Source organism: Mesoplodon densirostris, chromosome 7 (genome assembly GCF_025265405.1).
Source record: "Mesoplodon densirostris isolate mMesDen1 chromosome 7, mMesDen1 primary haplotype, whole genome shotgun sequence".
Classification (NCBI taxonomy): Eukaryota; Metazoa; Chordata; class Mammalia; order Artiodactyla; family Ziphiidae; genus Mesoplodon; species Mesoplodon densirostris.
This window is the reverse complement of record NC_082667.1, coordinates 70684646-70696813: the sequence shown is the minus strand read 5'-3', so window position 1 is coordinate 70696813 and position 12168 is coordinate 70684646. Positions and strand designations below refer to the sequence as shown.

The following is a 12168-nucleotide window of genomic DNA, read 5'->3' as shown; positions in this document are numbered from 1 at the left end:
ACAGGCCCAGCCGCTCCGCGGCATGTGGGATTTTCCCAGACCAGGGCTCGAACCCGTGTCCCCTGCATCGGCAGGTGGACTCTCAACCACTGCGCCACCAGGGAAGCCCCTGGTGGAGATTTTTAAAGCTCCCTAGTGATGCTAATATGCCTACAGGGTTGAGAACTTCTGAGTCACACTTTGGCCCAAGAAGCTGAAGGGCCAAGGATTGAACCAGAAGTCACCACTGTGGGCTTTAGGATCATGAACTCTGAATTAAAGAGACTTGGGTTCTAATTCTGACTCCATTCTTTATCAGTTGTGTGACCTTGAGTAAGCCTCTCAAACCACTTCCTCAACTATAGATGGGAAAAACATGATAACTACTTGTTTGGATGATTTTATAATTTAAAAGAAATAACGTTTGCAAGGCATTAAGCACAGTGGAAAGCACCCTCAAACGTTAGCTATTGCTGTTGCATACAATTTACTTCTCCCTTGACCAGAGTTGACAAGCATTTACCCTCCTCTTCCAGATTTCCTTAAAGGCTTAGATCAGTGATGCTGAGAGTGGCCATGCCTCAGAATCCCCTGTAGAGCTTATTAAAATGTGGATTCCCAGGTCTTATCCCAGGACCTCGGTAAATCTTGGAGGGCGACAAACCATTTATGTTGTGTTTTCCAAAAACTCCCTGAGGGATTGTGATGCAGGGTTAGGACTGGGAACCACAGAGCTGGAGCATCTTCTTGTGACTGACATCTTAAGTCTATTGAAGGATATAACTTTGATTCCAGTTAGATCATTATTCTATCCCCAATGGTAATGTCATTTCTCAAGTTTAAAAAAATGGGGGGGGGCAAAAATAAAACAGAAGGCCTTAGCAAGCTCCCTAGGGAGCTACCAATTGCCTATATTTTTTCTAAGTGTTTGGATCCAACACTTAGAATGAGTGCAGGGGCAAATGGACCATGAAGCTAATGAATTACAACTCCCATGTAATTAATGAAAACCACTGCCCTCAATTTTGTCTTTCCTTCATGTCGTAGTGCAGTGACAGCAGGCATTTTTAAGATCCAGCCAAGAACCTAAGTTGGAAGATATGTTTGGTTTGGGTTTGGTGGGATATGTGAAGATGAGGGAGGAGGGTTGATATTTATAACAGACACCACGTGAAGAAAGATGATAGAGGCTCCAGGGGCACTATCTTCTTGTCTCAAGTGGGAAATGAAATCAGAGGAGTTAGCCACTATTAAAGATGGCGACACCAAGGCCCAGAGAGGGGAGGTAACTCTTCCAAGGTCACATAACAAGCAAATGCTAGAGCCAGGACAGGCCTCCTAAGCCAGCTGTCCCCGCCAAACTAGCTTCCTCACACTCTCCCCAGGCCCATCACCCTGGCCCCCATCCATGAAGCTCACCTTGGCTATGATGCGGCACAAGGGAGCCCCCTCCTGGGTCAGGCTGAACAGGTTCCCTGTGGTGGATTCTGTGGTGTAGATATTGTCCGAGGCATCGATTTTTCTCACCAGTGCCTAAGAAAAGAGAGCAAAGTCTGATGGTTAATCACTCATCTACCTTCTGCTCACCTTCCTTAATGGAAGAGCGTCCTGAAATCTGTAATCCTGCCCCATCTCCACTACCCCATGATGGGGGTGATGAGGTTCTAACTTAGGGAAAGACATGAGTCAGGATGAGGTCTGAGCTACATTTCAGAAATATGGGATAATTTCATACCCCTGGGGCATGGACAACCAATGCACCCCACTGTAGTCAGTCAGAAAATCAGCTCTCATCTCTGATGGGATCAGCAAGCACATTTTTGCTATTCTACTGGCTCCTGATGAGAACAGAAATCATCGGTGATATAAACAAACCATCAAGTTGAAAACCAATGAGCTGTTACAGATATGACCAAAGAATTTGCTCATTTTGGATGACCGTTATCTAATGGCAAAGTCCAGCTGGGTGATGGGTTCAAGAGATGAGTCAAGAGAAACATTCTACTCTGCAGTATCTTCCTGCTCAGAGGACATTTGCCTTAGGTGGACAGCCAGGCCAACACAGCAACCTGGAATCCTGTCAAAGAGTGGGTAGCTCAGTGAGGAATGCCACTAATTACAGCTGAAGGATCTAAGGCTGGTGGTAAGAGGGCCAGGAATGACCAAGCACAGGACCCTGGGAGGCTCAGGAAGAAGAGCAAATGGAAAATTCATCGACAAATGGGATATGAAGATTATTCCTAGAAGAGTTTAGCTTATTTCTGGGAAAAAGCTTTTCATGTAACTTGAAACCACTTCATAATCAGCCATTTGTTTTGAAGGTTGTGATTCATCAATTATAGATGACTCCTACCTGCTAATTAATGTTCATTGCTTGAGTTTCTCCTGGGAGGTGTGGAGATGGAGACTGGGGAGACTTGCCTTTGGGGGCCTCGTGCAAGAAAGTAGGACCTCTGGGAAGCCACTTGTGCAATTTCAGTTGTCGTGTTTATTTTAAAATATTAAAATGGATTTGTTTCAAATTCATACTGGTGTTATGGAAAAGACACAAGGAAACTAGGAGATCTGAGTTCCAGAGCTGGCCTGCCTTTTTTTAACACACTATATTGATGAGGAAGTATGTGTATGGTTAATAAAAGTATGGACTCCAGAGTCAAACTGCCTGGGTTCAAATTCTGGCTCTGCCACTTCTAAGCTCCCTAGAGCAAGTAACTCAGCCCTTCTGCACCTTAGTTTCCTCATCTGTAAGACGGCAGAAATAACAGTGTCTATCTCTTATGGTTGTTGTACTCATCTTTTAAAGTTGCTAATATATATAAAGAACTTCTAAAGGTATCTGGCACACGGAAGCAAAGTAAAATTCTTAGCAGTTTTTATCTTGAGATCTTGGGCAATTGAGATAAACTCCCTAGGCCTCAGTTTCCCCATTTGTACAATGATTTAAATTAAAGGGGTTTGAGGCTCAAGGTAAATAGCTCTTCCATTTTTCTTCTTTATTCAAACTCAGAATTCTTCACACATAGCAATATGCCAATCTTCTACATATAGCAGTCTAAGATTTGTGTAATTAATCAAACTACATTAAATACAAAAATTATTTCTTAAGATTGGATAGATGCCCCTTGTAAGATATTTAACAAAAGGTAAAATTAATAACCAAGATTTGTCACTGCAAATCTGTATAATGAATGTACTTCTTAGAATCATTCCCTATCTTTGCTGTAAGCAGTTATATAAGTGATATCAGTGCTAACATGAAAATGCAGATTTCATATACTGGAGTCCTGTACCTAAATGATAATTACCTAATGTTCCTGATTAGTGTTTGCACTTGAAGCAAATTAGCATTATGTTAAACTATTCAAACTCACTGTCTTTTGTAATCATTTGCTGCTATTAGACCATTTACGTCTGAGGATAATTTCTTGTTAACGTCTATACTCACATATACCATAATTACACTTCAGATTTGTCTCAGTGAGTCAGCTCTGTGACAATGAAAAGTTGTAAGCATCCTTTTCACAAGGATAAATTTGGAAAGATAAGAGATCAAAGGCTCCACGGAAATCATCAAGGCTCTAAGTACCACAATGCGTCAGAGCTGGAAGGCGTCAGAGCTAGAAGGGCTCTCAAAAGTTTTGTTCAAGATTTCCTTCCGAGTTGAGAAAACTGAGACACAGAAATCTGCCCAAGGTTACACATATGGTACGTGGTGGAGTTAGACCTTAACCCCTGTGAATGTGACTCCCTATTTACCAAAGTCAGTGAATCCATATCCCTCAGTGCCGGCAGGACCTCCCAGGGACTATTGGAGATGGAAGTCTCAAAACAAGGAGGAAATCCAGCCTCATGAGCAGCTCTCACTAAACTGAAGCACAGTTCTCCACCCGGGCTTCCATTAGCATCTACAATGTTCTGCCCTGTGGCAGCCAGAGCTTCTGCTGCAGGGGGCAGAGCTGACTGAAAGCCCCACCTAGATCTACCACCAGGTTCCTACCGAGGCCATACTTCCCCTGAGCTACTCCCAGCTGTGACTTAGCACAGCAGGGGCACTGCTGTGAGTCAATGACTGCAGGCAGGGGACTCCTCTCACAGGTGACTTTGGCTTGAAAATTCCATCTCTTCCTACTCAAGTCCTCCTCCCCTTTTTCTTTCTCAGTTGTCAGCCCTGCAACATGGTTTTTCCACTGCCTTCTCCTGCTTCCTTCCCTTTATCCTTCATAGATGTTTCTTATCAAATCCTATCTTGGTATTAGTTTCAAATGAACACAGTCTCTAAAATCAAGTTTTTTCAGGTAATCGAGGAGGAATTGGTGAATTTTCAAAAATATGCTTCACCCTCTATCATGAGAAGAGTGGTGAAAGAATGGAAACAAAATAAAGGAAGATAGACCGATTAAACTGAATGACAGAATTTTTTTATGACAGACCAGGCAGATACAAAACAAAAAATAAAGGATCTTGAAGAAGAGGAGAAAGGGATTTAAAAAAAAAGGGGGGGTGGTTAAGGAGATGCACACAATCTAACTACTCTAAATAAAGAATTTGAAAAGGGGGATATATTTTTGTTTCTCCATCAGAAAGAATGACTGCAGCCCAGTGAAATTTATCAGCAGGGGTAAACTCTGAAACATCAGCCTGGAATAAGTTCCTCAGAAGGAGGCAGGAAAATACTGTGAAGCCTCTTTCTAGAGCTTCAGATAGAGACTCCATAGTTATATATAGTTAGGGCAGCCGAGCCATGCAAAGGGATTACATATACATGGGTTGATTAAAGATGCCCACAGGGCTTCCCTGGTTGCACAGTGGTTGAGAGTCCGCCTGCCGATGCAGGGGACACGGGTTCGTGCCCCGGTCCGGGAAGATCCCACATGCCACGGAGCGGCTGGGCCCGTGAGCCATGGCCGCTGAGCCTGCGCGTCTGGAGCCTGTGCTCCACAACGGGAGAGGCCACAACAGTGAGAGGCCCACGTACCACAAAAAAAAAAAAAAAAAAAAAAAAAAGATGACCACAGATTCTTCGCTACTCCTCCCATAGAGAGGTGGGTTCTAATTCCCCAGCACTCGGTAGAAGTAACGTTTCAGGACTTCCAAGGCTAGGTCATAAGAAGCTGCCACACAGGCTTCTTGGAACATTCTTTTCAGAGTCCTAAGCTACCAGATAAGAAGTTTGATACCTCTGAAACTGTCATGCTGGAGATGCCGTGTGCCATGTGTAGGACCCCTGATCAACTACTCTCAACTGAGACCAGCTTTCCAGCCATCCCCCCCAAAGCACCGTACATGTGATGAAGCTTTCTAAGACTCTCTAAACCATCTGCCAGCTGAATACCTCCAAGTGACCTCTGCTGATGCCACAGGGAGCAGAAGAATTACTCAGCCAAGCCCTACTGAAATTCTCTGCCCTTAACATTGTGAGATATAATATTAAAAATTGTTGTTAGGGTTGTTTGTTGGGTTAATAGAGTTCTAGATACAGGACAAAATTACAGAGATCAGCATGAAATATTCAAAGGATTACTAGATAAATTTCAAGCGAAAATGTTTTAACATAAGGATATAGCATCGCCTGTGTCCCAAGAGAACATTTTGGAGAAATTCTTGAATTAGGACTTGGAGAAAGGCTCAGAAAGACTAGACATAATAAAGAGGAGACAGACAAAATAATAACTGAATCCAGGCTTGGATTAGCTACTGGTCTGATGGGAAAATATCTCCTGGGTGGGAATATCCAATTTAGAGAGGCAAAAATGGATAAGATCACTTAGAACTAAAGGTTTAAGGCAGATCCAGACCTTAACTGATTTTATTTCTCCCAATAAGGGAAATCCTAAAATCTAAAAGGTTACTTTTGGAAAACAAAAGAATGTATCAGAAAGGAAAGAGGAGTCAAAGAGTGAATGCTGCTCAGATGAGTAAATAGTGCTCATTCTGTGAGTTTGATAAGGAAAGAGACCCACATGAGAAGCAGGGCAAAAGGTGAGAAATTCAGCTGAGTCTCCCTGAAGGGAGTGGGGGATTAACAGGGAGAGAGAAAACTGCAGACGTAATTCATTACTGGAGAAAAAAAAAAAAAAAAGATGTAGCAGAAAAATGTTATTCAAGACAAATATTCAAAAGGTATGGGAAGACAGTGTTCTGAGAAGCACGTGGCAGAGGGATGGGTTCTCGGCAGATGCATAAGGCAACAGACTTCAGGGGCATAACAAGAAAACCCTTCCTAGGAGACAGGGTCTTAAGGCCTAAGCAATCCTCAGCGAGAGGCAGAGACAACAGCCATATTATAGAACTAGAGTGCCTGTGTATACTATGTCAATTTTGTTTTCTCATTTAACCCTAAAAGATTTTTTTTTAAATATATGACCCCTTGCACATTTTTAATTTGACAGGTAAAATTTTGCATCATAAGTTTAAAGAACAAAGTTGGAAAGGATGTAATTTCCAGCAGACTATAAATATTGACTAAAATAAAATGATTACATCACTCTTTTAGATGTATCCCATGAAATCTAAATACCAAAACAACTTGATACCATCATCATCCATTTAAAATTACATGAACAATCTCTTTAACATTTGAACATTTTGCATTCTTTTCTTTTCATCTTTAAACTTACATTCCCATTCCCATTCTCCCTCAGAATTTTATCTTAATGTAATGTATTTAAGTTTCAAAGTATTTTACTGATCACACTTAATCATGCTTATCATTGAAATTTGAAATTTTCTTTTAATTCCTGTGACTATAAGGCTCTAAGTGTTTAAAAATAATCTCTCCGGCCACAACAGTGAGAGGCCCGCGTACCACAAAAAAAATAAAAATAAAAATAAAAATAAAATAAAAATAAAAATAATCTCTCCTTGCTTGAATTAGTATTACAATTATCATCAGTACAATTGGTCAATACAGCATAGATGATAAATTTTGATAAATAATTATAAATCATAAAAATTAAAATTTTATCATAAATATATCTCCTAATGAGATGAATGAGGCTTTGTAAACTTTTTAGGTTTTCTAATTCATTTATCCATGATTGAATATTGGCTTAATGCTATATTTTTAGATGTAAATCTTGAAAAATCTTGTTCGCATAAACCCCGTAAAAAGAGGAATGGGAAGAGTATGTATAGCCAAGTTGCTCACCCTTTGAGCACATTCTGAGCTATGTAATCACATAGTGATCTATCATCAAACACTATTTTTAATGATCTGTCAGCTGATAACACCTATAAATTGGTAGAAGCAAAGAACTGGAAACCATTTGACTTGCAAAACATTTGTCACCCAATCATTAGAGTCATTCATTCACTTATCTCAATTTCTGGGAAGAATTCCAGAAGTACTTTACCAAGACATATTAAGTAACTCTTAATTATACCCACTACTCTTTCACTTAGAGCACCTTGGATTATCCAAATTATTCAGAAAGGATTAAGAAAATCAAAATATTATTAATTTCATTAACAATACAATTTTTAAAAAATATTTTTATGTGTTTCAAATAAAAAACTTGAAGCTACAGCTTTTGCTTATTTAATTTATGGAAAATACTCACCCTATAACCTAATTGGCAAAAACTATTCTTTAAGCCAAGCCAATCAGCCAAGTCAACTTAGCTTTTACTCAATATAGAGCTGACTTCATTTTTAATTAAAAAAATTTTAATATGTATTCCAAGAAATGCTAAAAAATGCTGACAAATAATTTTGGAAATCATTCTGTAAGGAGAAATGCTAAAAACTGTCAATATTAAAATAATATAGACTTAAAGTTTGATTTACTTGTGTATATTCTAAAGCCAAAATAAAACAATTTATTAAACTTTTCATAATGCAAAGTAATATATAGCTAACATTAAAGTAATTATAAATCTGGAAATATAATAAAAGCCACTGCATTCCTTCAGTAAATAGATGTGTATATGTATTGAACTTTGGTGTTTATTTCAGGAAATAATTAAATAAGGTCTGAGAATAAAACTATCTGAAATTATTTGACTGTTTTTTGTAGCTCTTTTTTTTTAAGGTATATTTTTTTGATGTGGACCATTTTTAAAAATTAATTAATTAATTAATTAATTTATGTTTGGCTGCACTGGGTCTTCGTTGCTGTGCACAGGCTTTCTCTAGCTGCGGCGAGTGGGGGCTACTCTTCACTGCGGTGCACGGGCTTCTCATTGCGGTGGCTTCTCTTACTTGGAACACAGGCTCTAGGCATGCAGGCTTCAGTAGTTGTGGCGTGCAGGCTCAGTAGTTGTGGCGCATGGGCTTAGTTGCTCCACGGCATGTGGGATCTTCCCGGACCAGTGATCGAACCCATGTCCCCTACATTGGCAGGTGGATTCTTAACCACTGCGCCACCAGGGAAGTCTTTTGCAGCTCTTATGATCGAACTTCTCTACGTGTTTAAAGGAGAAAAGTATTTATACTTAAATCTAATTAGTCCAGCTGCCAGCAATTAATTATATCTTTTGCTAACAGAAAGTAGAAATTAGTGTAAATATTTCATAAAATGTTTTGACAAAATAGTCTTTAACTGCTGCCTTAAATAATGTGCATCAAATCTGAAAAGAAAAATCATGCAAAACTTGTATCTGTGAATTTTACCCAGTATATCTTGAAAAATGTGGTCTTTCTCAAAAATATTCCAGTTACATTTAAAAGAATCATTATCATTAACCTTTAGACATCACTTAGCGTTGAGCATAAGATACAGCTGAAAGGAATTGCTTGCATTTCAAAAGTGCCCCCCAAAAGCCATTTTGAGTGTTTGATTTGTCCTACCTGTGCTCTCTTTGCTTTGTCTAAGGAGAATGTCCCTCAAGAGGTATGCACGATTTGAGAATAAATGGAAATAGAAGGGATAAGATAAATTGGAAACTTTCACAACCAACCCTCCAAAACACACACACACACACACACACACACACACACACACACACACACACACTACCATTCTACCACATTTCTAGATTCAGAAAATCTGCACACTGGACAAAATACACAATTTCTAATGCTTTTCTCAACAGAAATATTAAAAACATGGAAATACATGGAGGCCTAAAGGTTTATGGTTCATGAATGTAGGCTTCTTTTTTGTTTTATCTCCCCATTTGCACTCCAAGATTTTTGCAAAAAAGGGCAATGCACTATAAGATTTGGGATGGGTGAGGAATATGCCTTTCTTTTGGAAGATAATAGAAGGGCTAGTAAAAACTGTGTATTGGGGCTTCCCTGGTGGTGCAGTGGTTGAGAGTCCGCTTGCCGATGCAGGGGACATGGGTTCGTGCCCCAGTCTGGGAAGATCCCACATGCCGCGGAGCGGCTAGGCCCGTGTGCCATGGCCGCTGAGCCTGCGCGTCCGGAGCCTGTGCTCCACAATGGGAGAGGCCACAACAGTGAGAGGCCCGCATACCGCAAAAAAAAAAAAACAAAAAAAAAACTGTGTATTATTAGGAGGATTGTTTCTAGGAAAGAAAACAAATGAAAACTGAAGATCTGGAAATTGATTTCCTTAAAAGTATACGTGCTTGCATTTCTCCTAGGAAATCTTTGGGAACCCAGAGATTACAATGCATCTGAAGCAGTAGACCACTGGCCCAAGTCACTTCAAGCAGCCGAAATCAGTGTAGCCTGGGGTGGCAGAAACGCAAAGTTTGGAGGGGAGCTTGAAATTAAGAAATGTTGAAAATGCTGGAGGGCAAAGAATGCAAATCAAACAAGTTTTTGTGAAGGAATTACAAATGCCTGGCTTTGCAGGAAGAAGAAACGTATCACATGCCCTTCTATGAAAAAGGAGACATTTTTCTCCCATATATGGTAACCATCGTACCACAATTAACCTGTGGTGGATGCTTTCCCCCCGTGAATGTATGTTCACAAATCCTTGTGGACTGTGGACAACTGAAATAAACTGGCATCCTGTTGCAGATGCAACCAAGACAGTATCTGTCACCCACTCTCTTTCTCTCAACTGCAGATGAGTGTCTGTTAAGGTCCTCAGCAACCCTAAAGACAGAGTCTTAGGAAGACATGTTGACTGGAATTCCTGCCCTAAGGATTGAAGATTGGCCTGTTTTAACTTTCTGTGAGTGTAGCAGTAGTGCTGTGATAATATTGTGTATCCAAGGTACTAACTCTTTGGACCCTTTCAAGTATCGTGGGGAAAGACCAGTACAAATTGAAAAGCCCTGAAGAAATCCCTCCCAGTGCTGGAGAGACAGCCTGGGCTGTAGCTGCCCAAAGAAACATGACTCCACACACACACACACACACACACACTGGGATGAGACCCTCCTGGCTAAGATGAGCAGAATAAGAAAATTAAAGAGAATTCTATTAACCTAAGAATCGGGGGCTTTGAATTATTCCTAAGAGTAGAGGGATTCAGATTTGGGTTTTGTTTTGTTTTTTTTTTTCTTTCACTTTATTTTCTCCCAGGGAACTTTAAAATGAGATAGAAGACCATTTTAAAATTTTGAACATCTTTATATTTCTCATCCTGGCAAGTACGTTTGGATTATCTTTATCTTACTGTTTAATCACACATTGCAGCCTCTGATTACCTATATTGGACAACATAGCTGAGCAAAATCTGAGAATGAGAAAAAGAACAGGAAAGCAAATTTTGAGCTTTAGTTACAAAACCTCCTTAGAGTCAATTTAATGAATGTAATATTTTAAGTCACGTCCAAGGCTTCTGGGAGCAAAGTCTAAATTGCCCACTGGGATCCCAGAAGTATCCACAAAGGAGTAGAGTTTGTTATTTGGGGGTGTGGCTTCCTGAAGGTGTGGAAAGTCTGCCTCACAGGCAGCTGACCTCCTCCTCCAAAGGGCCCAGCCAGACTCCTGTCTGACCACAGCCAGATAGATGGGGCCAATAAGATAATAGGGCAAGAACTGTGAACACTAAAGGGTAATACTTGGTCCCCACTCCTCCTGTTCCACTAGGGAGAGATTTCAGCCACACCACCTCTGCTGGCCTCAGCGCCCACCCCTCCATGTCACCTTGCCGAGAGGGTAAGAATGAGTTAGTGAGTTTGGAAGAAGGAACCAAGTATGTTTAGCTTAGCGCCTGCCTCTTTCCTCTTAGGACGTGTCCCTCTGGTCTGACCTCTGTCACAGGATAGGTGCTTGTGCCTCAGGTGAGGCCTGAGATTGACCAGCTCTGTCTGGGACAGGAAGGGGAAGTTTAGGGGTGAGAGGAAGTTTTAACAAGTTCACTTCAGCCACACAGCCAGAGATACAGTCCCTAACCAGTTTTGTTAGAATAAAGGTGATATTATAAACGAAAATAAATATTGATTGATGGAATGAAAGGATGAATGCATATACAGTCTATCCACATGAAGCAGAATCGAGGATTCAGAGGTACAGGTGAGAGTTGATTTATTCAATAGAGAGTCCCCTAGAAGTCGTCTTCAAGTAAATCATCTTTTCTAAGTCAAGTTTTTTCCTCTTACCTCCCACATGGCTAATCCTTCAATCCGAGAAAGTTTAATCCTTAATGTTCATTAATTTCCCATTGGTGGCTCCTAACAGTTAAGCCTTAAATTTCCAAGCCCACCAAGTAGTTAAATTATCTCAATAAACAATTAGTAATTAGGTGATTAGGAAGCTCTTTTTAGCAAAGCTTGTTGTCAGCTTCTCTTAAGGTAGCTCAGGTCTGTAGTGAATAAAGCCACTGACACAGTCAGAAGAGTGCCAGTTTCTCCTGTGTTGTCTTATTTAATGCTAACAACAACCCAAAGTAGAGGTGAGGAAACTGAGGAAATTAAGTAACTTGCCCAAGTTTGTAGATACCGTAAGTAGCACGTTCATGGTTTGAACCCTGATATGCCTCCAAATGCCATGCTCAATCCACTACCCCACAAGGCTCACATTCATAGAATTACACACTATCAAGATTGGAAGAAACCTTGCAAGTCACTCAGTCCAACCTCCATCTACTGCCGATATCCTCCCAGGCATGACTTTCCCACCTCAGTGGTGGGGAGTTCCTAAGGCAGCCCCTTCTACTGCGGGGCAGCCCTATTGCTTTGCCCACCCCTTTTTCCATGGAATGTCCTATAGATTCACTTCACTGGCCCAAGGTCCTTCTTCCCTTTGGAGGTAGCAGAGTTTCCATTATTAGATTAAACATCCCTGCTCCTCCAGCTATTCCCCACATACCTTAATCTTCGGCCC

At 40.6% G+C, this 12168-nt stretch overlaps 1 protein-coding gene across 4 annotated transcripts in view; it reads right to left on the bottom strand.

Annotated features, from left to right (window-relative positions):
- The window catches only part of INSC (INSC spindle orientation adaptor protein), a 134247-nt gene that overhangs the window by 47385 nt on the left and 74694 nt on the right, over positions 1–12168 (bottom strand). For all 4 annotated transcript variants that reach the window (XM_060103879.1, XM_060103882.1, XM_060103881.1 and 1 more), the window contains exon 6: positions 1399–1512. In XM_060103879.1, coding sequence (XP_059959862.1) covers positions 1399–1512 — 114 coding nt within the window. The remainder of the gene's footprint in view (positions 1–1398; positions 1513–12168) is intronic.